Source organism: Eurypyga helias, unplaced genomic scaffold, assembly GCF_000690775.1.
Source record: "Eurypyga helias isolate BGI_N326 unplaced genomic scaffold, ASM69077v1 scaffold10915, whole genome shotgun sequence".
Classification (NCBI taxonomy): domain Eukaryota; kingdom Metazoa; phylum Chordata; class Aves; order Eurypygiformes; family Eurypygidae; genus Eurypyga; species Eurypyga helias.
In genome coordinates, this window is record NW_010252101.1 from 5,368 (window position 1) to 31,931 (window position 26,564).

Sequence of the window (26,564 nt, forward strand, 5' to 3'; positions counted from 1 at the left end):
ACAGGGAATAAAAGATTTTAAATGTTGTAAGGTTTTACTCAGGAAACAGCAGCCTGACTGAAATACATGCGCATTCTATTTATTTCATCTGTCTGACCTACAGACAACTCTGGACATAAGGGTCAATAGAGCAACCAAATCTCGTTATCAAACTGATTCCTATGAACAACAACAACCAAAAAAAAGCATCATATTTGCTATAAAATGAGACAAAACATTAAAACATCCCTCTTACTCAGCATGGTCACTTCAAGCTTTGATCCAGAAATGCCATTTGTGCAAATTCTTCTCTCTTTATTTTTTTTTTTTAACAGTTTATAAACAGCAAAGCATTTTTGACTAAGTATGTGTATTTTCTCCTAGCAAATTACACTATATGTATTTTCTCTTAAAGGTTTCTCTGCACTTTCTACAATTATATGCAGCAATGCCCCAAACATGCTATTTTCCCAAAACATGACATCATCCCCTTACCCTGCATCATGGCCTAGGACAACAAAAATGAAAGAAATTAAATAAAGTTTTGAAAAGTAATAGTATTCTTCACAGACCTACAAACAACAGCAGACTGTTAAGTTATCATAAGTTATCCCATGACTATAAGTGTCAGTAGGAGCTGGCCCCAAAATGGCTTTGCTAAAACAAATGCACTCATGAGATACATGAATGTGGAACCTGAGGGAGGAAAAAGGAGCATGGAAAGAAGAGGAGTAATAATGAACTAATGTTAAGAGAAGCCACAAAATGTACTAGGAAAAGCTACCTAATCCTTGTAGGATTAAAATTTCCTTTATAGGGAATGTCATCACCAGCAAACATTTCAGGCCACAGTCTGAAGATGGCTGAATGCCACTAAAATAAGCAACAGACAATTATTTAAAAAAAAAAAAAATAAAAAAAAAGAAAATTGTTTCTCACAGGGGAATATGACTAATGAATTTGCACAAATTATTAAAATGAAAAGAGGATTAGAAAAGTAAATTTTTATACACCCTTACTATAGCTACCAATTAGCATGATTTAGAGCAACATCTTCATCCCATTACAGTAGATTCCCTAAACTGGTTCTTTCTTCACCTTAATCAGAGAAGCCAGTGGCAATCTGATGCTCTTTTTTCCAATGTTGGAGAGATAAATCACTCACGTTAATTTCTGGAGTCACTGGCACAAGTAATTCCATACTGAGCTCTCCTCAGAAGTAAAAAAGCTGTAGAAGGCTATCTACGTAGCCTGTATTTAGGATCTGTGTGTTCTTTCTTCCAACAGAAACAAAGTTTTCCACCTATCAGCCCACATAACTCCAGCCACCATATGCACAACAGTCTGAATTTTGCTTCCCATTCAACCAAACAGCCTCGAGAAGTCCAGACACTACTTGTGCAAACCACATATTGAATGTCCGTGTCCCTGAGAGCAAGCACTCCTCAAAGGGCATAGCCAAACTGGGGTTACACACGTCACTGAGACTGCAAGATGACCAGCGTCGTATCTGTTTGTTCACTGTCACACGCACAGAAAAGGGGCACGGCTAGACTGCCTCGGCACAGCTGGAAGGTAAATTAAAACTTGACTTGTGAGCAGAACCAACCAGCACACATAAAAACCAGGCCCTCCAAGTACTATTTTTTGCATTTGCTTCTTCAGCAAATATGCCTATAGGGACACTCTGTTACTTCCAGGTATAAACAAGAAAAATTCAGGAGTAAAACTGCCTTTTTTCTGCTACCTTTATAGTTGAAGAGTAATTACTGCTGCATTTCCTAGGAAACAGCAGTCTAATTATAGTGGCTCATTATTGTAAGCACGCTTTTAAACAAAGGCTCTTTCTAACACTGGGAAGTTTGAGGTTGATATGGAACACTGGAGGAACTCAAAAGAAAATCCATCCAATGATATACACTTGTAATCCCATTTATCAGTTTCCAAAAGAGAAGGCTTTACCCTATCTTTCTAGGTCTGCTGAAGACTGATTTATGCCCAGTTGTGGAGGAGACCGATACATCTGGCCTTTTTTCTTCGTTCTCTTGGGGCGGATCTTTAAGTGTTCTTCCTTCATCCTTACTGGAAACTGTATCTTCAGTGCAGGGGGAAAGAAAAAAAAAAAGTGAATATTTGCACCAAAAAAAGCCAGTACATGTCAAACAACCCATCAAAATAGATTTTCCACTGAAATAAAACCATACGATAAAATATCATGAAAAAAAAAAAAAACCCACACAACAAAAAAACCCACTTGGGAGGTTCCCTGGTTTTTCCTTTTAATAAAAGAAAAACTTTAGGTAGCTTTAAATTTTTCTCATTATCAACTCTCACATTGAACTATGCTTCTGAATTTATCACTGACAACACTTGATAACCAAAGGATCTGAAATATAATTTTGAAGTGTACAGCATTTTCTGTGTTAAATAAAAGAGCTTTTTCCCAATTAAATATTTGTTCAGCTAGGAGCAAGGTGTGGGGAAAATGGTTTATTTTTTAATATATGTATTTCATAAGCAAAGTAACAAATCACAAAATACCCAATTTGACAGGTTGCATAATTTTAAACCCCAAAGAATGTTAGATACTTGCCAGTTTGACAGCTTCTGAAACACAGTGATATTGGCAAGATCAGCATTTTTCCGAGCAGTATATTTGCACCAGGCATTTTCCCAACGGCATTAAAGCAGTCCCTCTCGCTACAAACTGCCCATACACATCACCTTCCTACTGAAAGTGAGAAATGCTACATCTGAAAACAGACTACCTTCTGTGAGCTTAGTGAAGTAGTCAAGTGAAAACAAAAGCATCAGCATTCAGGAAAAACTCTCGTTTCTTAAAGCAGTGGTTCTGTGGTGCCATGCAAGGGACCACAGCTCACAGGCAACTGCTGCACTGGGTCAAGACGACCAGACTCTTTACTGTACCAAAAAGTTTAGGTGCCATTTATTGGAGGTATCTGAGCAAAAGGAAAGTCAAGAGAGGACTGAGAAGTTCCAAGTAGTGTGGATGCAGCCCATGCTCCAGCATACAGCACAAGAGTTAATGTCCACCTTTCTTATTTAGAGTCTAAAAAGAAAAATGGAATTACTTTTTACACACCACCATCACAAGGAAGAGCACCAAAGTGAAAAAGTGGCTGGGTTTAGATCTCTGCATACAGTCAACTTCCTGGCAGGAACTGAGTGAACTTCTAGAGCCCCTGCTGCTGTGGAGAGAATAGTAGCTGAATAGTATGTCCACTAGTTTGGACAGTGAGATTTTAAGCAGCTGTCTCTCTCCACAGAAGGTACTTCTTCATTCCTCTATCCCTTACTTTTCCTATATATTAATCATTCACAGATCACTGCATAGTAATACCCAAATACAAAATTAAAATACTGATTATACTTACACCTTCAAAAGTGGAGAATAAAACACTAGTCAAACACTCTGGAAAAAAAGTTTTGAATGTATTAAACACAAGCAAATCTCTCTCTTGTCGTCCCTACCTGGGAATTTGCGTAGGATAGACTGTCTGACAACATCAGTTCCAAGAAGATTTGATTGTTTGAAGCGCTTTGCTCTCTCTTCAAAAAACCACTCTCCTGTCACGATCCGTAGCTGACTATATGGGGAAAACGAAAAACCCAAAGACATGCACATTAACAAACTTGGCCAGCCAAAGCTACTGCTCAGACCCCTAGGTCATCATTCAACCATCATACTCCAACTCTGGACAACATTTGCACAGTTCAAAACAAAGAGTAAAAAGTTTGGCTGCAAAGCTTGGGGTAGTAGGACATGTAGCAGACAAATAGTACCATCTTGCTTTGTGAATAAAAAGTAAATTTTAGTATACAGAAATTTATGTGGCAAAAAAAGTGTTTCAATCAGATTTACCAGATTTCTGTAGAAAACATGTAACATGCATCTCCCTAGTGCTTTGGATAGCAAACTACTGAACCTCACAGTTTTCAGCATCTCCAAAGAGACAAGAGATGTAGAAACAACAACAGTGGATGAAGGGAGGAAAAAAAAAGCCCACCAAAGCCCCTGCCAGCCAAATCAGCAGTTCATGGACCCAGCCTGTTTATATACAGGTTGCTGCAAGCCTGTGTATGTTTTTCATCTCTGAGCTTGATACGCTGCCACCAACCACCATATGCAGTTTCTTCACACGACAGTGTTGTTTTGAATTAGCTATGTGCCAGAGGTTCAGAGCAATGAACCTTTGTCTTTGCTACTGTTCTGGATAAAGCTGCCTTTGTTTGTTTGTTTCAAATTGCTACCTATACCAGCAACAAAGAAATCCTGTACTGGCATTGCTGTTTCCCATAGGTACATTTTTATGTTGATTGGTAGCCTTTTTCTGAATTAGTTGCTTTTCTAAGTTCTACTGCCTCACTACATACAGTTGATAGCAAAAAGCTACTATTCATGAATACTTAAAAAAAAAAGGCAAATAAACAAACTAATCCCATACCCCCAACATTAAAAACTGATTTTGTTCAAACATGATCCTGCTTGCTTTTTGAAACCTATACCAGAAAAGAAATCATCTAATCTACTGGGCATGAAAACTACTACAGACAGATTTAGAGCCCTGATCAATATCTTCACTATTAAATTACTTTTGAGTCATGTCTGAATGTAGCATCTGGCTTGGGAAAATACAAAAAAATTATAGAACAGTATCCTGTCATTGGTAAAGAGACCCTAACATCATCAGTTGCTGCTAAGCTATTGATGAATCATGCACCTTTGCATGAATCATTTTAAAAAATAAACCAAAATCAACCCCCAAACCACGCCCACAAATATAGAAGATTATTGCCTTATCTTGCTGTTGCAGACTCTTAGTGACAAAGCCCTATATAATTCATCATCACAATCGGTCAGTCATTATGCAAGGTATTAAATAAAATCTCTATATTTCCACTCAGAATTTTGAAATTATTTTTGTTTGGCACAAACACTGGAAAGGAGTAATTGCATTAGAAACTGTGCACGACATGGCTAGTATGACAAAACAATTTTTCGCCAAATGTGTATTTTCATAATTGATTTACAGAACGCACTCTTCTGTGCGGTTATTTTTATACCAAGGTTTACAGCAAGTTTAATGCTTTATAGCAAACCATAACCCCTTCAGACCTTTGCCTATGCCACTGTATTCCATTGCAATATAAATGATATATTACACTGCAGTATGAACTACATGGTTTATTCTTCTCCCCCCAGTTACTCCCAAGTTTAACCATAAAACTCTAGATGTGCTGTTCTCCCTTTGGATAGAGATTTTATTCATCCCTAATATCTTACTAACAATGCTTAACTTGATCAAGTTCACATAGGGCACTCCCCACCTCCTTTACCCAGACAAGCACCTTTACCACACTCGGGACAACCTGAAGGAGAAGGTGGGACCTGCACCCGGGGTCCCAGCAGTGTGGGAGGCTGCCCCACACAAATCTACAGGCTTTTACAAGCAAAAAGAACTTGTAATTATTTCCACACCCAACCCTGAACTGTGCCACCTGCCTGAGCTGCTGTGGTTTGTGGAGGGGCATCACCTCTGCCACAGGGTTCCTGGAGAGTCACTCCCATATTTCCTGGCCAGGTGGAGAACAGTGATGAGAGAAAGAAAATCTCTCTCTGGTGCCTCCTGTGTCTCAAGTGCCCAGGGGACCTCAGCCTGTGTAAAACGGTGGCTGAAACCAGTGTGTCTGCTTCTTTTATGGTACGTTAGTCTTATAATCTGGTGGGTACTAAGCGTTGCAGCAGCAGGACCAAGGGCTCAAGGAGGGTCATGGAGGCTAGAGAGACTGAAACGGAGGGAAGAACAGTTGGGGTGGCTGTGGGAGGAGGCTGGAAAGGAAGAGGATGACAGGTATCTGTGGGGGTGCTGTTGGTGGGGAGGAGGTACTCCCCCAGCATCCACCCCTGGGAAAGGTCCTTCCTCTCCTCCTCCACTCTGGGGTGGTTCAGGTCACTCACACACCCTTTGAGCTCACCATCAGTCTCCCTTTCTCCATCCTCACTCATCCCCAGCCATCCCAACAAGCTGTCCTACTCCTCACTCTGGGATCAAAGCAGCCTGTAAGAGGGGAAGGGCTGGCGCCAGGCTAGGGACCAAGGCAGGAGTACTGTGGAGAAGGACTTTCTCTTCCTCTTGCTACCACCTTGGAATAGTAACCACTAACCCCACTCATCTTTCTCGCAGTCACATAAAGCTATTGAGGGAAGAGATAGCTTAACCTATTTGGGAACAACAGTTGATCCCTATATCTTCTGGCAAAGGGTAAATAAGCAATCTACTTCCTTTAGTAATCTCTCTCTTCAATAGAGAGTAAATCTCTAAATAGCCCCTAATTACACAGCTGGTCCCCTCTTGCTTAGTCAAGGAAGTTTGAAGTTGTCACTGTGCACTCTAGCAAACACAGAATGGGCACCCAAGAAAAAGAGAAGGGTGTGAACGAACTCTTTTGCATGCCTGAATGTAACAGCCACTGTCACATGCCAGTGCAGCTAACAATGATAAACTGAACTGGCCATCTTCTTCATCTGGCTGATCTTACTGAGAAGCAGTAAGTTCCACATTTTAACTCATGGTGCCAACTCCTTGGCAGGTCTACTTTGAGGAGACCCACACCCATTCTGCTCTGACTTCACCACGTGAACGAGGTCTGAGGTGAAACACACACAACTCCCTCAAACCAAGGCAAGAAACACAGCAAATAACAAAGTATTGTCCTGATTTAGTCAAGTGCTTCACCTCTCTAGCTAATACTGTTATCAACGACACAGGGGAAGAAACAACAGCCATCAATAGCCAGCCATTGCGAGCGTCACATGGAACAAGCCTAGAGACCTTCCCTTCAGACCTTCGTCCTTATCATCATCAGTGCTACTCAGTCGTGGGACCCTGACTTCAGCTGGCAGTCCCCTCTTTTGAAAATGTTCTTTCCCAACAGATTACCTCTACAAAAATATCACATTCTAATGAAATAAAGGGGAAAAAACTAAGCTTGTCAGCTATGAATTTCTAATGTAATAATATTGGCTGCATTTTTCATGTACACTGAACAACTCACAGGAAGACTAGTTTTCATGTTATCTCAGTCATTCATACATGTCAAGAGTACCTATTAGCACAATTTTTGTTCTACTCAAATAGAAATGAATTCAGATGAAATGATTGCTTAAGTCTCTGAACTGAAGTTTGAATTTCATAATTGCATTTGACATTCTGAATCAAAAATTGAAGAGCGAAACCTAAACAGTCTTATAATAATGTTATTTTCAAGCATTTATAATTATGACAAAGGGAGACTGTCGTTCCTACTGAGATAGCTCATCTTCTCTTTCTGATACAGGACTTAAATGAACCTTTTCCACATAGATAATTATTTCAGTGGGAAAAGAAATGAGGGTGCTTACGCAATAGCACCTCAACTCACTGCTTCAAGGCTTGGTTTTTTTTGTTTTCAAACTGGGTCTAAGGTCCATACTGACTGTAAGTCATGGTATGTACCTGCATTCTCTTTACTTTCCCAGTTAACATTTAGCATACAAAGTAAAAATATGTTTGTGTTCTACCAAAAACAGTCCTTTGATTGGCCTTTCAGGGTATACAACAGATGCTGAAGTCAGTAGCTTTAGAAAGAAAGAAACAGTACTATACATTGTAATAGTATCAATTTTGGCATGATTGCTTCTTCCTATACTCAGAATGTCTAGGAAAATTTTAAAGAAAATCACGTTCAAACAGGTAGGTTTAGCAACAAATACTTTAGGCACCACCTAAAGTCCTCATACATTAATTATTGATCCACCTACTCACTTCATCATGTGAGAGGGAGTACGTTACGATTCCGTGACAGCTGCTTCTCCCTCTATGATCCCACTAAACAGATTAACTTCACTAATGCACTGCTCAGTTTAGAAATAGAACATAACCTGCGGCCTATCCCTGCCAAAAACTCACTTTCTCATTTTCCACTCATTTTTCCAAGACACTTCACTGGTAAATGCCTAATTATAAAATTCCATTTAAGATTGTTAACAATTGTTCCCAATTGTTACTTTTAATCGTTTCTTCGGGGGGTGTGTTTGGGTGTGTGGGTGTGTGTGTGTAACCAAACACACAAACAAAAAAAAGCACACAATAAAAAAAACCCCAAACAAACAAACAAAACCCAACAGTACATTGGTAAACCAGTTTTACTGTCCATTTGATCATCCAGCTCAACCCACATCCACAGTAGAGGAGAGAAATTTAGTCTGGCTTCCTTTTCCTCTCTTGTTCCTCAAGTATTATTCTTCCTCATGGGAAAGAAAAATTGGGTAAAAAAAAAAATGGCAAGGCCAAACGCTGCATAAAATGCAGCCCACACATGAACATACCAAAGCATACACACTCATTTCTGTATGTATTCAATTCCCCAGAGTATTTTGTATAATATAAATTAATTCTAGAGTAATTTTGAATATGCTGTAAGGCAAGTCTTTTGACCCTATTAGAATAAGGCAAACCTCCTTAGAAGTTACTAAAATAAAAAGAAATCATAAGAAATCTGAAAAGCATTTGCATACTGAAACATTTGAAATGCCTCAACCTTTAGGATTCTAATGGGAACAAATATTAGTAAGATACTGATGAATTTTCATGACACTTGAAGACAACAATTATTTCAAAGATGAAGATAAATTTCGCATTACTGCTTTGTTCTGCGTTAATAACTTGGACCACCTAGGCATTTTATCTCATTGAAGAACTCAGTCAAAACAAAGGCATTGTTTGCAGATATGTAGACACATGTGTAATGAGAAATACACACAGCATCAAGATCCAAAATCAGTTTGGCAGCAGACCTCTTGAAGAACTTGATTTCCCTTGACCTACTGATCATTTCAGATGTCAAATTTAAAACACAAACTCACCATATTTTGAGATGACACAGGAAAAAAGGTGACCTCAATAGAAAGTTTCTCTTTTAACACCTAGGTCTGAAAGCTCCTCATGGACTCAGTTCCTTGTGCACAGAGAATGGAGTGAGAAGCTTCCTTTTTCATCGAGTGGGTATGCACATCATCTATGTACAGGCTGGATTTATCTCATTAAATACTACACAACATAAACATCAGACACACAATGACATAAAGACTATCTTGGTCTCTGCCTTCAATAACTGCAGAACTAAGAATTGGACAGAAGACTTAGCGCTAACCTTTCTTGACCTTTAACTGCTTTATCTTGCAACTTTATATTTTAGCTGGCAACCTTTCTTTGGTAGCTGGACATAAACCCACCATAAATGTTAAAGTCATGATAACATTTGATCTCAGGCTATGTGACAGCATGTCCTCTTGCTGTACTACAGGTATCCCAAACTCCTGTGCTATGAGCGGAGAGGAGTCAAGGTACACAGAAGGAAGGGAAAGTTCAAAACATGTTAAATGAAGAAACAGGCAGAAGCTGGCTGATATCTACATTTTCTTTTATTGACACAAAACGTTCTTTGTTTCAGCAACCATTCTGGATTATCTGTGTAATTCAAGAGATTTCTGCAGTAACTTCTGTAGGACTTATCAATTTCTGTTTGAATGAACACACTCAACACCCAGTATCAGACCACCTTCTCTGACACCAGATGTAATGCAGTAGGCTTCCCAACAGTTCCAAAAAACTTGCTTCTGAACATACTCCTGCAGATATACCTCATGACTATGTAACACTTGTGCAGGTTACTACTATCATCACTTTAAGCGGCACTTAATAGACATTCTTGAGCACAACTTTGGTGAGGCAGCCAAGAACTACTATAGCACTAGAACTGGAAAGAGTTCATGAAGGCCACAAATGCTTGTCCCTGCCTTTTAAGGGTCTCACAGTATGTGTAACAACACACATATACCTTATAACAACAGTATAACCTGTCTCTGCTAACGGAATGCAGGTGCTAGAGTCTATACAGGTATCTACATTGACCTAGTCTCATTCATCAAGGTTGCTAAAAGAAAAGGACAGTGGGGGGAAAAAAAAAAAATAAAACCAACACTTTCTGCAAAGCCACTAGCACGGTGAAACAATCCAATGTGAAAGACACAAACAACATATGCAGACAATGCTACAGAGCTAGAAGGTTTTTTTCCTCTCCTCCTGCCCTTTGCTTGCTACTCACACCGCATAACTGTCTCTCAACACTGGATTCCCATTTTCTTTTCCTTGCCATTTGCTTTTTAATCTTGCCAAAGGCCCTTTTCCCATTAACTTAATCAGGTCCTCCTTCAAATGTAATTTCAAAAACCTAAAAATTCTAATCTTCTCTGCATTTCTCACTTAAGTGAGACAGGAGAAAGCAGAACTGAAAGAATTTAAATTATGTACAATGATTTCACTGAAATACCTATCTCAAATTTTCATCTCTATGCTGCCCACACAGAAGATAATTTGTGTAATTCTAGTAGTGTAAAAGGCATTTTACAGATCATTAACTGTCACTGTAGTCTTGCAAAAACACTGCATATGAACAAAAAGGAAGGACAGAGAGATATTTCAATTTCCTAAAGACACCCAACACAGAGAAAACTTAAGCCCTTGCAAAGTTTAACACTTTCTAAAAAAATTATCCTCTGTTTTGTAATAACTTAGAGGCAGGCTTCAATGGGAACTCCTTTTCAAGATGACTGCTCGGACCACTGCTTGACATACAGAATGGTAGCCCTCACAAGAAATAGGGGTAGCATACGTTTTGGGAAAGTACCTCATCCATCTTTCAGCCCCAAAACAGTAACACTTTTACAGATGTCACTCCTGAGAAAGGTTGTATAAACCTGTTTTTAAAAACAAGATTCTGCAATCTCTCCAAGCTGTATCAGTATTCATACCACCTAACCTACATCCTTTCACTACTGTTGAAGTATCACAATACTTTTCTTATCCCAAACGAGTACATAGAACAGCTTGTATGCCTCCTCAATGCACCTGCCTTTTAGAGATTTGAAACACAGTTATTTTCAGTTTTCTTGAGCCTGGGCCAAACATTTCAGAGTCCTTCCATTACTCTGGACATACTGTGTGCCTTGCTCATGATAGTTATTTTCTGCTGAACTTTCTTAAGTTAGCCAACATAAAGTATGCTACAGAAAACTGGGCAGAGCACTTGACATAAAACAGGATTGTGTCATGTATTTTACATGCCATAATCCCGCTTGAACATGCCTGTGTGATGCTCGATTTTTCTACAGTGAAAAATACTGCTGATTCATTCAGCACAATATCCAGATCCTTTCCTGAGGAACAGCTGCATAAGCTGTTTCTATCCTCATTCTGTGTTTCTGCAGCTGCATTTTTGACCAAATGTAGTACTTCCACATGCCTTCAGGGAACCAACACTTGCTTTTCCTTCAAACCACTTCTCTAAATTGTAAGCATCACTATGAAACCTAGTCCTGTGCTCCAGCATGCTTGCAGCATCTCTGTTTTATTTCACCTGCAGGTGTAACTGGCAAACTTATCTGCTGCATCAAAGTCCTTGACTAAAACACTTAACAGTAAAAAGCCAGGAATTATTCTGCTCTGTACCACTGCTGTGTGTGTGGGGGTTTTGTTTGGTTCTTTTTTGGGTGGGTTTTGGTTTTAGGGGGGGAAAGGTTTGGTGGTTGGGTTTTTTGACGTAGGTTTTGTTTGGGTGTACTTGTTGTTGTGTTGGTTGGTTGGTTTTTTGTGGGCGTTGTGTTTGACAGTGAAACATCCATAATTACACTGAGAACAGAGCTTTATCATTTTCCAGGCAGGTCTGCAATCACACTGACAGAATTTATTCCAGGGCATACCTCTCCTTGTTTATCAGCTTATTAAAATGGTACAAGAAAAAGTATCAAAAGGTTTGCTTAAGTCAAGTATAAGACATGACAGATCCTCCTCTATTCACAAGGTTTGTCACCCTATCAAAGGAGGAAATTAAATTGGCTTTGACATTATTTGTTCTTGACCCAGCTCTTACTCATCATCCTGTCATCTTCCTGGCTTTCAAACAGCACAGCAATCATTTGTTTAGTATTTTTAGAGAAATTAAATGGTAACTTGATAGGGTCAATGAACCCCTTGCTCTTCCTTTCTTCATTTTTAAAGAGTAGAACTGTGTTTGTCATTCTTCACTATGTCATCCCACCTACACAACATCATTTCTGAAAGGCACAGCAATGACAACACCTCATGAACTGGTTGAAGCCAGGCCGCTACCAACTGAAAATCATTTCACAAAATCAAGCACTTGAACATGTTTCATCTTAAGATGTGAAACACTGTCCTCTGGATGTGCCCCACTGGCTGTAGAAAACGTGAAAACAGACGTTAACCTTCTAAAGCTAAAGTTAGAAGAGACAAACCCTAAACTCCATGTCCTGCTGTATTAATTTCTCACCAAATGTCTAGCTAACCAAAGTCTGACGTAACTAGCAATGTGGGTTCACTCTCTGATACAATTTACAAAAAGCCTTATCTTCCTGATCTCATTAGTCTGATGGTCTGTAAAAGAAAATAAGAATCCCTCTGAATTACTCTAATTCTTTTCCCCTTTAATATGATTATTTTATCATGTCTTTTCCTTATACCATCCAGTCCTTACATCAGGAGACATAACTGAGTTGTGTTGCCCAATACATTTTTCCTTTTCTTCATGGTTATCTTACTGAGTCAAGCTACAAAATCCCATATTACCATATTGATTGGTAAATCAAGTGAGTTATTCTTCCAAGTATATACCAAGTAAATATCTTTGAACATATAACATCTCTTTGTTTATTCACTTGATATCGTGGGTTAGAATACTGAATCTCTACTTTTCAGTACTGTGATTTGCAACCCTCCTCCTCCATTCCCCATGCTCAATATTCCAACTGCGAGAAAGGTGATTTCCCTTTTTTTTTTTTACCTCCCACCATAGCACAATTTACTTCAGAATGCTCACTAATAGAGGCATTATAAATACAGCCATCTCTCTTCATGCAGAGATGTTCAGTCACTATAAACACAGAAAAAAAGACAGAAACATGGCTTGAAGTGTTTGGACTCTCAATTTTTGCATCTCTTCCCTTACAAATCCATGTACCACATCAGTCAGAACATGCAGACGTCTCTTGTTCTTAATTCTGTTTTGTTAATTTTGAATTACTTGATTCTTACATTTGTGTCTTCATAATGTGAATGGACTGTCAACTGCCTTGCACCTGGTTTTCTGTCATTTTCAGAGCACTTCCCACCAACAGCTTAGTATCTGTGCTGCTTGCAGCTTCAAAAGCAAGCTAGTTGAAACTGACTTGGAACTGGAAACAAAGATACTGCCAAATAGTGCAGCAAATAAAACCATCAGATAAGCCTCTTCCCTTGTGTACTTGCTATGCATATGCTCTCATACTAAGGGGATGTAAACCAGTGACACCAGCACAAAATTACTTACGCAGTAGTAATCTCTAAATGCGTCTATGAAAGCTCCACAACTTACGCAATCTTGGCACACACCGAGCACTTCCACTGCCCGTCGGTTCCCACGACACGACACTTATTGCAAACTCGAAGTTTGCAGGTTTGGCACAGGTCTCCTCTGCCAAAGATAAAGCCCAGGCTTTTCTGACAGCGAACACAAACCCTGCTGTTGTCCTGTTGACAGTGACGGTTTCCACCTTTCCTTCTCACTTCCAGAAGCTCATTTTTCAATTTCCTAGGAGTAAAATAATAAAATAATTTGATTTGGACATACAAATCGACGACCTGTAAGAACTTTGTAACAGATTAAGATTTAGCGCTAAAAACTACAAGACACAAATAACTACAATACAAATGGTGTTTTTATACACACTCTAATTTTTGACATGCCTATGATAAAGAAGAATAAATCTATCCTCCACCTCTCCGACATGCAGTCAAGAGGAAATTCTTGTGGCAGACCAGTATAGGTAACTGCAGACAGCTGAGCAGTTCTGAACAATTGGTAAACCATCTTGACTTGTCCCTCATCAATAATTCAAGTCATGCTGAGCCCAGGTTGACAGCAGCTCAAAACAGGGACTGTCCCATGCATCCATAGAAGGAAAAGAAGAAAATCTTTCTTTCAATTAGTGTGCATTTAATACTACGCTAGAGTTATCTACGAATGCATATGCAATTCTGCACCAGCTATTCAAAGACTAAGAAAACCCCCAAACCAAATCATCTAATAGTGGTGTTATGTGGTGATGCCACAATTTAAAAAAAAAAAGAGAGTATCAGTTTCAATAACGTGACTTGCAGATTACCAGTTCTGCCACTGGCTCTGCAGAATAAAAATATTTGCATTTAAGACCTAATTTTGAAGACTGCAATTTCAATGGTGCATGAGTTGGGTCCTTAACAAGAAAATAACTGTAAGCTGTAACTGCTGTATTTCCAACAACAAAAAAAAGGAACTTGAAGAGAACTAGTCAGGAAGCATGACAGGAGAGACACTTTTCTATCCCTATCTTCCCAAATCAGGGACTGCAGCGCAGGGCCCTGTCATAACAAAACCTCTCACTAATAGCTCCTTGTACCTTGGTTCCTGACCTCAACTCCAAGTTTTTCCTACCCACACCACAGTCTCTAACTCTTACCCTTCCCACTCCAACCCACAGAACCCTCTAGGTTGGAAGGGAACATTGTAGGTCATCTAGACTAAACTCAAAGCCAAAGCAGAGCCAACCAGACAGAGTTACCAAGGCTTTGTCCAGACGAAGCTTGCGTAACAGAACAGCTCCAAGTAAAGAGTCTACAATGTCTCTGGGCACCTGTTCCAGAATCTGACTAATTTTATGGTTTGTGTTTTCTTTTTTTTTTTTTTTAAAAAGCCTTCCTAATATCTAACCAGAATCTCTCACATTCCAACTTCTTCCCATTGCCTCTTCTCCTTTCACTGGCTCCATTATTCTATACTGTCACACTGATGTCTTGAAGACAGCAATCACATCTTGCCTTTGCCTTCTCTTCTGAAGACTAAGAACCCAGTTTCCTCCACCTCTCCTTCTGCATCATGGGCTCCAGGCCTCTAATCATCTTGATGGCCCTCCACTGAACATGCTCCAGTATGTCAATGAACCTCCTGTTCTGGGGAGTCTCAAACTGTATTCCAGGTGTGGTCTCAGAATTGCTGAATAGAGGGGATAATCACTGGCCTCAATTGCTAATGTAGTCCTGTCTGTGGTCAAAATTGTTATGTCCTCTCAAATACTTTGCAGCTGAAGCTCCACCCACTCAACCCTCAGGATCTTCTTATCTCTCTCATCCATCTCAAACTTTTCAATAACCTACAGGTCCTCTGCTCTCTCCAGGCTCTTTCCTGACTTCCCCTACCAAATCCCTCTTATCTTAAGCTTCCCCATCTTTTCAAACCCTTCTGGCACTCTGCCCCTGAATACCTTCTCCCCAGGGTCCCAGCTCAGCAGCTGCTAAGTTATTTCTGCTTTACATGCCTGGGTGTTGCTGTGTCCTGACTTCTTCACCTTTCCCTATGCTCTCTTTCATGCACTGTCATCAGCCAAGAGCATCCAGAGTCCCTCTATCACGAAGCACTCCAGCTCTCTGAAATCACAACCTCTGCATACACACAGATGCTTTAAGGGGGATTTTAAAAACCTAGATACCAGCTTCACCTAAAGATCAGTAAAAAGGAGTCACAAACAAAAACACTCTGGAAAGATAAAACCAATAAACTATTGCAGGTTGCAGCCCAGCAAAGGAAGCCTAGGCCACGAGGGACTAAGCTCTGACAGAACTAGGTTATTTGTGGGTACATTGCCTTGCTAAAAGCTTGGCTAGCACTTTGCTTCCCACTGGCGTCCCATGAATAACAGCTGCTCTGCAGCCACCTGGCCTGCAGATGCTCAACCTCTGACAGCTTTTGAAAAAGGGCATGTCCAATCCCTCCAGGCAGTGACTACAAATCCTGTCAAACATTTTCTTCTGCTGATCTCTATCCAAGAGTTATTTCTTCAACCTGCTTTGGACCCTCTCTTTCCTATATTCAATCCAAACAGCCTTTCTCTCATGCCATAACCTTCAAAGTCTTTCCAGGTTTCATGAGCTTTCTTGGTACTTTGCTAATTGTTCTTGCAGTTTATCAATTGCATCTTATATTTACCTGCATCCTGCAGAGATACACTCAGTTACAGGTCCGTGTCCATTTTTTTCTTCTGTCAGTCAGCCAATTCCAAAGGCAGACTGGCGACCTGCACTACAGCAACTGCCAACTGCACTGCAATATTGTCACTGTGCACAGGGGAAGCAGATATGACCACTTTTGCCACTCTCTCTTGGATCTACCTTCTAAAAAAGCCTGCCTACAGACAGCAAAAATCAATTTATCTGCTTCTTCTGGACTGAGAACTAAAGGCCAAATAATTAAAAAAAAAATCAAACTCACAAACCCTGCTATTAGAACACTCTCGACCATGCCATTTTAAAAGAGATGCCACATCTATCCACTTGAATAACAACTACACCTTTCAGTGCTCATGGAGACATTTAATTACCACTGATGTTATGGCCACATTTCATTAAACATCAGACAATATTCGCAAAATTCTTGATTTACTGTCTCACCTCTCAGCACTGTGAATTTGTTGAAGTACTGTGCTCCACAGCACTTATATTCTAGCATAGCCACTTGTAGTACTGACTGATCTCAGGGAAATTTATATTGGATCATGCTTTCACACACTGAGAAGTATTGCAGCACTTTCCAGGTTCACTCCCAAAGGCCTGCCTGTCACAGCTGAGTATCCTTCTTCACCAGGAATTCTTTATCAGGCCCATACTAGGTGCTTCTGTCCCTCTCATCTAATTTTCGTCTTTCTGGAGCTTGCTGAAGTCACCCACTTGACTCTGCGTTGGGGCCACCCAATGAGCCGTGCTCAGAGCTGCAAGGGGGAACATTGCTGTCAGAGGACTTTCAAGAATGGAAAATGCGGATCCAAGGGAAAAACAAAGAGGAAGGGCAGATCCAGTTTACACCTGCCACCTGGATCACCACCTTCAGCTGCACCCATCAATTTCTGTTCTACCTTTCCCAGTGAGCTGGCAGCAGACAAACACGCTGTCCAGCCAGAGCCCTGGGACAGCTCCTTGCTTCCAGGTGGTCTCCTTGGCACCTCAGCCACTCCACTCTTCCTACTCACCCTCCTAGGTCAGCTCATGGTTTAAGTCTAAGTACAACAAGCAAACACTAACAGATTCAGCTTTACTCGGCTCCCACACACAAAACTCTCTCTGCATCTGTACTGGGTTTACATGGCCAGGTTTTGGCAGTTGGGGGTCTTTGGGGTGGCCCCTGTGAGATGTGGGCCTCTGCCTTTGCAGGCAGAGCCAGTTCCAGCTGACTCCAAAAGAGACCCACCACTGGCCAAAGCTGAGCCCATCAGCAATACTGGTGGCACTTCTGCGACAGAAGAATTAAAAAGGGGGAAAAACCTGCACAGTGGCTGAGAGACGGGAGTGAGAAAAATGTGACAGCCCTGCAGACACCAAGTCAGTGAAGGAGGAAGAGGAGGTGCCAGAGCAGAGATTGCCCCACAGCCCGTGGGGAAGATCACAGTGAACCAGGTTGTCTCCCCACAGCCCTCGGAAGACCCCACACTGGAGCAGGTGAGCATGCCCCGAAGGAAGCTGCAGCCCAGGGGGAGCTCGTGCTGGAGCAGGCTCCTGGCAAGAACTGCATCCCATGGGGGAAACAGACAGGAACATTCTATTCCTGAAGGACTATACCCTGTGGAAAGGACCTATGTGGGAACAAGGCAAAAGCGTGAGGCGGAAGGAGTGGCAAAGAAAAAGCATTACGAACTCGCAGCAGCCCCCATTCGCCATCCCCCTGCACTACTTAGAGCAGGGAAGTCGGGAACAAAGGACTGAAGCTGAGCCTGGGGAGAAGACAGGGGATGAGTGGAAAGTTTTTTCAGTTTTATCCTTGTTTGTGTGTATCCTACCTTTTTTTTCCACTGACAATAAATTAAATTAGTTTTCCCCAAGTCAAGTCTGTTCTGCCTGTGGTAAGCAATCCCCCTGCTGTTATCTTGATCCATGAGTCCCAGTTTCTTTAGGGACTTGAACATCTGCATGCAAAACAACAACCTGAACCTTGCCCAAGTGTCAGGTTTACTGAGAAAATAAATATTGTTAATCCTCAAATCTCAAAAGGTTTAAGATACTAAGCACTAGCAAGGACTCATTTTTCATACTAGATATATTTCCAGTGGCTCATTTTTACTTAACAAAATAAAACCAACAGTGACCCATCACATTTCAGAAACTCCATAGCCAGTATGATGCTATCTTTTTGGTAATTACCAGTGTGTCCTATAGACTGCATCCCGGTGTCTAATGTTGAAACAAAACCTTCACTGAACTCCTTCCATTCCAGCCTTTCCCCTCCCTCCCTACAATGTTCAGGCCCTTTTGTGCTTAATTAGAAATATCACTGGGCACAAAGTCTGTATTTTAAATAGTCCCAATTTAAACTAAAGAAATCTCTTATCAGCCCAAACCAATAAACAGTGCATTTTTAAACAAAAGCTTGCCTGGAGATCAACATGTTGAAAAACCTACCAATATTCTTTTGACGTTAAAAAGGCATTATTCCTACTATCCACAAGTGGTGATTGCAATAGTACTTTTCACTGCTTATGTGATACAAAATCTTGAATTTTGATCAGATGACAGTTGAGCTGCCAACAGCATCAATTCTGAGAATTGTGTGGATTTTCCTTTTTTAATAGAGACTTTGTGTCTTTGATGACTTTAAGGGAACTGAGAGAAAAGAAATCAATCCACAGCTTCACCACCCATTTTATCAAACAAATAAATAGAAAAATTTAAAAAGCAATCAAACCATGTATGGACAGGTATACTGGATACGAACTTTCTTTTGGGATTCCCTATAATTGTTTTTTGAATTGAACTACTGATTGACTGTAACAAATAATGTTCTGATGTTAAGAAAATACAGAATGAAATTTCTCAAGAGATAGGAAGAATGGAAGGAGGTGGGTGAGTCACCAAAAGAAATCCATCATCCTAGCATCCTCTACACAACCACAGCCTAGCTGGACTGGTTATACAATACTGAAAAGGGATAACAAGTGCAGCATGTAGCTGGACTGACTTACTGCTGCTCTTTATCCCCCAAAAGAGAAACCAGCTGTATTATAAACACCCAAATTCCTTTTGCTGGTCTAACCTTTGAGTTCTCCTTAATTTTAAAGGAACTCATTAACCATGCAGTTACATATTTTTAATCTCAAATATTAAAGAAGAATTAACCTTCATCAATCCTCACCTAGTAATATGAAAGCAAAAATAAACTCAACAGAAGCCAATTTAATAAGTTCATGGAGTAAAAGAATCCTATCACACTGAAGTTTCTAACCTATCAATTGCAACAGCTGTTTTATAGAAGATAGCTATTAAAAAGAAATTTGTGACTGCCAAGCAAGCAGAATATTTAGCCATTCCTCTGTAACAACAGTGAGTCTATAGTAATGTCTCTCTACTGTCTGAGAAAATATTTAAAGTGCACTGGAGAAGAGTTCTGCTGTAATTAGTAGTCCAGGTAACACTGAATGATTTAATCTAAGCCTTTCCAAATAAGGCCTGTAAGGCCCACATAAAATAGCAAAGCTGGAAAACAAAACAAAACAACCAAAACTACCACATTCACCCCAACCCAACTAAAAACCCAAACAAACAAAAATACATAGCCAACATCAAATTTGAGAAATTACTCAGATCCAAGTCCATCTAACAAGTAAATATAAAAACGTCATGCCTTGAAAAGATGGGGAAAAAATGCAGGCAGCAAGGACCACAGTCCTATAAAACCCAAACCAAGGAGCAACGAACAGTCTTAGCTCTTGGCACAGTTGCCCACCGCCTGCAAGAGGCACAAGACAGACCCGAAGAGTCTGATGCAAAGTGTCATGACAGTCAAAGGTTCCACACAAATGCAGCCTCTAGAGATGGAGTATTCCCAAAGCCTTGTAATCCTGCAAAGAGGAAGAAGCAATAAGAAGCCTTAACAGACCAATTTTTAGTTCACAGTATGTTTTATCCTAGAGAATATTTATTCCCCAAATACAGAGAAGTGGAATAGCTATACTGCTACAGGAGGCAAGAAACACCCTGCTCAAGCCTTTTATGTAAATGAATGCCATTGTTTCATAGAATCATTAAATAGTTTGGGTTGGAAGAGACCTTATCATCTAGTCATCTAGTTCCAACTGCAGTGCAATGGAGCAGGGACACCTTCCACTAGACCAGGTTGCTCAAAACCTCATCCAGCCTGGTCTTGAACACTCCCAGGGATGGGGCATCCACAGCTTCTCTGGGCAACCTGTTCCAGTGCCTCACCACATTCTTCATGAGGAACTTCATGATATCTAATCTAAACCTCCCACTTTCAATTTAAACTCATTACCCCTTGTCCTGTCACTACAGGCCCTTGTAAAAAGTCCCCCCCCAGCTTCCTTGTAGCCCCTTCAGGGAGGGAAAGGTGCTATAAGGTCTCCCCGGAGCCTTCTCTTCTCCAGGCTGAACAAGCCCAACTCTCTCAGCCTGTCCCCATAGCAGAGGTGTTCCAGCCCGCTGAGCATCTTCGTGGCCTCCTCTGGACTCGCTCCAACCAGTCTATATCCTTCTGATGTTGGGGGATCCACAGCTGGACGCAGTACTCCAGGTGGGGTCTCACAAGCATGGAGTAGGGGATTGCTCTAAGTCTGTAAGCATGATACACTTACTTTGAGTCAGATAACTTGTTTGTTTTGGGGCTTCTGTGTGGTTTGGGTTTTTGGTTATTTTTGGGAGGGTTGGCTTGGTTGTTTGAGGTTTTTTAATACCAACTGATTTTTTTTTTCCATTTCAATAGCGTTTTGGAAAACTTTATTTTGAAAACTCTTTCTACTTCATTTCCTCACCCTTTTTTGAAAAGCCACTGCTGAATGCAATGTCATACATGATTCCTCACGTTGATTTTCAAATTTCTCCTGCTTCTTCCTTCCCCCCATTTCAAAAACCTTGTTCATTTTAAGATTTAGAGCAGCAAAATCCAAGTATTCCTAATTTTATTTTTCCATTTTAAGTTTCCAGAGTTCAAAGAGTCATAAAAATTACAGTAAAAGAAACTGTACTCAACTAACTATAACTAAAGACTTCACCAGGAAAAAAGTTTAAATATCAGAAATTGCTCCAGTGTTGCACCTGTTCTTAAGAAAGTTTGGTTTCCTGCACATATGGGTTGACAAACTCTCCTTCCAAGGCTGTGCAGCTGTTGACTTACATAAAAGAGAATTTTTTTTGTGCAGGAACTCGTATAAACACACTTCTAGAGTCTGAGGGAATAAGGAAATTTCCTCTCCAGACTGACTCCCAGTACCCCTCCAAATTCAACCAGATTCCCTCCACTGTCTGATACAATATTTGGAAAGTAACAGTAAATATTTACAATTGGCAAAAAGATAGGCTATTACCAATTTCCACTGACATTTCCTTGCATTCTAAAATCTAGCCAGTTGAGTACCTAAAGTATTTTTTAGGTTCTTACCTTATAAGCACAGACTTTCACATTTTGCTTATGTAACACATCTGTATCATTAGAAACAGTCTTAAAAATATCTGAGTATGGAGGTATATTGGAGTCAATGAAAGGAAAGAGAGAAAGGCAAAGAATGAATTTGCAAAGGAAAAGAGAAGTGGCATAACAAATGGCAGAATGGAGCCCAATAAAGAGAAGGAAAGGAGGCATGGGAACTGAAATGATATCGGATACTATGATGATGACAAACTTCCACAGATGAACTTTTTTCTGAGTGAATCCTTCATCCTTTCAACTAAAAACTAAGATAGAAAAAATTCAAATTGCTTATTGGTTTCCTACTAGTCTTTGAAAAAATAAATTGTACCCAGAGTTAAGAATTAATTGCCATTAGAAATTCTTTCACCAGTGGAGGATCTTCATTCTCAAAGAGTGCCAGCAATCAAAACAGGTATCTCTACCCTCAGAGTACTGGCAATAGTAACTACTTTGAATGGAAATGTCTCTGGTTCAAAGAATAATAATGTGTCAAATTCGCTTGACAAATGAGATAGGAGGTTGCTTGTCTGGCAGCTAACTTCCCATACACATATGTATGAACAATATGCTGTAAGATACGGACTCTTTCCTTCAGCTATTTAGAGGCAGTTTTGCAAAAATGCAGACCATATACTTCCTTGTTATCATTTTGTGCTTATAAACACATCCAATTGTAGACTCAGCAGATAAGTAAATTCCCGTTCCTGTTACTCAATATTTTTTTCCAAAAGTACTTGCCTGTAGTTACCACATGGTGGTATCCATGCTAACAGCTTCTCTTATACTGTAATTAAGTTAATGCCCTAAATTGCTCCTGTGGATCTCTCCAGACTAGCAAGGAGATGCCATTTTAGTTAACTGAAAAGACAGGAATGCGAATTTTCCTGCTCAATTCAGACTGGAGCTGGTGCAATTCTTACACAACTTAAGGCAATCTAAATGCTGGGGGAATGACTCAAGTCATAATGCCAAAAAGCTTTATCTTTGAAAGAAATTGGCATGTTCCTTCTTTGCTTTCTCAGATCAGCAGTTATTTTGCTGTTATCTTCTACGAGCATGGTATTCACAGCTCTGCTTCATAAGGAATGAAAAGCACTTTCATGTTTTAAATGCTGTCTGGGGAAATAGTCAAGGTAAAAAAGCAATATACATTAGCAGTAAGTGTGTCATGAGTGTTTGCTCCGTGGTAGCATAATCATATTGGGATGAAGAACTGGCTCCAAATGCAAAATGTTGTGACCATCAGACTCAGTTCCCTGTGTAACACCGTGGCAGGGCTGCTGTTGGAACAGAAACAAACCAACAGCAGTTAGATGAAACACACCTAGTACATGGCACACACCCCCTTTGGCAAATACCTTCTTTTGATTTAGTATCGATTTCATGACTTGCAACATTACGTATTAAGTGTGGTATTGGTTTTCATAAAAAGGGTCTTCAAAGAAAAAAAAAACACCACTATTTAAAAATAGTAAAAGGATGGGGAAATAAGGAAAAAGATAAATGTTTCAGGCCAAAACATTCAGTTCAGAATGTCTTGACTGACATTATCTAGATGCAAGTTCTCCCAGCAACTCATGTTTAAAAAAAAAAACAAAACCAAAAACAAACCCAAAAAACCCCCACAACACCAAAACAAAACCACAAAACCTGTACTTTTCACCCTCAGTATGATCAAGTTCACTATTTTTAGCTCTTTTACCTCTATGTAGCTTGATGATTCCACGCAAACAATCTCAGCTTTTGAAAATAATCATGATGGTCATTCAACTGACGTCAAAGGCATTGTAGCGCAATGCTCAGGACACTGTAGGTTATTTGCACAGGTAATCTAACAACAGCTTTAAATGAATACTCAAAGAAAATTTCCAGTCAAATAAGATGCACACTTAAGAACATAAACCCTAACACTTATTAGGCAGGTTGCTTATTTGTATTATCAGACCTAGACCACAGAAAGAGTACTTGCTGCCTTCTGTGTTTCTCTGACATGTAGGTGAAATATTTGTGCATCAAATAAAAAACCAAGAACAGCCACCTGCACTCCAGAACACAAGAACGAGCCGTGATAGTGAAAATAGCTCTTAACAATTTCATTACTGGGACATCCTCCTACGCTTACTATTGCTTTCGTATTGAATAGAAAGACCCTTTCAAGTTGTGACGGCTTTTGACAACTAATAGGAACAGAAAAAACCATTATCAAGATACATTTAGAAAGAGTGGAACAGACTAATAAAAATTCATCAGTACAATGTACACTTACCTTGCCAGTTTGAAAAATGCCTTGAAAATAAATACAAAGGGACTTGTTCTTCTGCAAAGTACTTCAATTAAATATATAACAGATTGCACTAAATGGAATTCCAAAGACAACAAATGTTCCTCTGAAGTATACTTATAAGCCATAATTAAAGATATCCTTGCTAAGCTTTCTTTTCAGAAAGAAAAATTATGAAGTCTCTTAGGAAGCAGTTACCCACCCAGTTCTTTATAGTTCGTGTATCTTGGAAGGCTTTTATAGACTACATTCCACCATTATCAGGCACAGTGTGGTCTAGTTACAATTCTCCAAATACACTCTGAGTCTAAAACCAATTGGTTCATATACAGGTGCTAGAAGCATACAGAAGCATCACACTGCATCGTTAGTTATCCTAATTAGCATTATATTTCAGACTAACTTCATTTTCAGCCTTTTCTTAGGGTGTTCTTTCCATTTGTACCACAACACAGATAGTTCAATATCACCTGTCAGTTTACTGAACCACATCCCTCAGAGGTGCCCTGGCTACACAAACCCAGTAGGTTTGGAAGAGTGACTTCCAATAGACCCAAAAATGGCAGAAAGTTAAGGGGTTTAAGACATCGTATTAAAACAACAACAAAAAACCAAAGCAACCAAACAACAGCCCTCAAAAAAAAAAAATCTCAGGGGTTTCAACTTTCCACTTGAAACCAGGAAATGACAGTAGTAGAAAGAGAAAGCTTTCTGGGGGTTTGGGAACCTCGTGGTAGGATAAACTGATGCACTTCATACTGATGCCTTTGAACGATGACTACTGGCACATCACACATTTCCAAGGCCACCACCTTAGAAAACTGAAATACTTTGAAATGCTTATGCTATTACAAAATAGAGTACAATGCCTGGAACAAACAGTGGTCCATCTGTTTTCTTGTCTTCTGTTTTCTCCTTTATCTGACAAATCACGAAGGAGGTGAAATGATTCATTTGTCCACACCACCATAAAGAAACAACTTTCCTTCCAGTCTTGCAGCAGTGATCAGTTTGAGCCCATTCCATTTAGACAGGCTACCACATTTCGCCAGTTAAATGGGATGAGCACCGAGAGGGACATTGCATTTAGACTTGTCTCTCTCAAGGTAGAAAGATTTCCAAAACTAGTGGCTAACACTACATGGATTTCCAAATAATATTTTTATGTAAAAGAAGCTTCAGCAGGTGCTGAATGTACATCTCTGCAATGCACAAAGTCTAAAATGCTTTTTAGCAAATCAAAAGGAAGAACAATGCAGTCTGGCCTTGGAACACATAGACAGAAACTAACAAATGCTGGAAATCTTCCCTTTGTTATCTGTTACGCTCAGCCAACACCAAGTGCTGCTACAAGCATGCTGACCCTATTTCTGAGAACCAGCACTGAATAAAAGTTTAGGGGTACAGGGGGTGGAGGCAGAAGGAAGCAGCAACAACATACTGGAAAAGCATACGAACCTTTGCAGAACTGATACTTAGCTGAACTAACTGAATTTGAGTCATCTAAAATAGCTGACTCTCAGCCTGCCTCCACACATTGTTCTCTGAATTTCGACTTCTACCTTTTTTCCTCAGAAAAGAATACATGAACTCTATTAATACCCTGAGCCTCTACTTCATCCGTCAGTGACTTCTGAGACCCATACCTGAGATTTTCAGTTTTATTTATTTATCAGTATATCTAAGTCAATTGAAAAATGACAATCCTCCTCTGTGTTCTGTATGTACTGTAACTGCCCCATGTTGTATGGACTTCTGTACCCAGGCACACACCTACTTTCTATCCCTGTGACACCTTCCAAACTTCCCCTTCTGCAGTCATCTCTGAAGGCACAAAGCATGCAGCTCTTCTCAGAGGAAGAAAGTTTAAGAACCTTCCTAAAGCCTTCCATTTACAAGGGAGAAATTCAGCCACACTAGGTAAAATCTACAGAATCTGACATGTAAAACACAATTCTGTGTACTTTTGCACTTGTTACCTTTCTTACTGTTTTGCCTCAAAGCAATGGACACAATCTTCTCTTTACAGAAGTCCACACTAGCAAGCAGTTTTCTTTTTAATACACTTCACTTTGACTTATAATTAACTGTGCCACCTCCCAACACTCAACCTTCCCCTGAGGCATCTAGAAAATCTTCACTGGATACGACAAAAATATCTATACTACTGACCATATTTTTAAGAACAATAAAGAAAGGGTTACCTTATCCTTTTATCTTCAACTTTTTTCAGATACTCATCTCTCTTCAACACTCCCAATATTGTTTCCCTTTCATGTTCCAACAAAAATGACAAATTGATGATCTCCAAGTGCTTTGTCATGATTCTTCAACAGCTACTCTTTCAATGACTGCTTTGCCCAATCAGTTCTTCCAATGATTTATTTGCACAAGTCCAAAGGCACGTTTGTGACAGAGTTACAAGATCCGCACAGCCATGAGGTATTTTGAAAAATGCTTCTTTAAGTTAACCAGCTGTCAAGACTGCATTGCCTTGCCTTCCAACTACGCAAGAAAAAAAGGTTTCTTCTTTGTTTCTTCCTCAATAAAGCCAGTCATTTTTCTGGTTACAGAATGCCTTTGTGTCCTGGCCAATGGTCACTGGCACACCACAGGCGGCCTTCAGACTGCATTCACAAGCAGCTGCAGAATCAGCTTCCTGGCATAATAGTAGTTTGGAGCCACAAAA

General features: G+C 40.0%; 1 protein-coding gene across 1 annotated transcript in view; it reads right to left on the reverse strand.

Annotated features, from left to right (window-relative positions):
* Positions 1-26,198, reverse strand: part of LOC104510090 (synaptotagmin-like protein 5) — a gene marked incomplete at its 3' end in the record, with an annotated part of 30,939 nt that extends 4,741 nt beyond the window's left edge. The window contains exons 1-4 of the mRNA XM_010152233.1: positions 26,080-26,198; positions 13,471-13,686; positions 3,472-3,587; positions 1,942-2,074 (exon numbers count right to left, since the gene is read on the reverse strand). Coding sequence (XP_010150535.1) covers positions 1,942-2,074; positions 3,472-3,587; positions 13,471-13,686; positions 26,080-26,198 — 584 coding nt within the window. The remainder of the gene's footprint in view (positions 1-1,941; positions 2,075-3,471; positions 3,588-13,470; positions 13,687-26,079) is intronic.
* Positions 26,199-26,564: the final 366 nt, after the last annotated feature.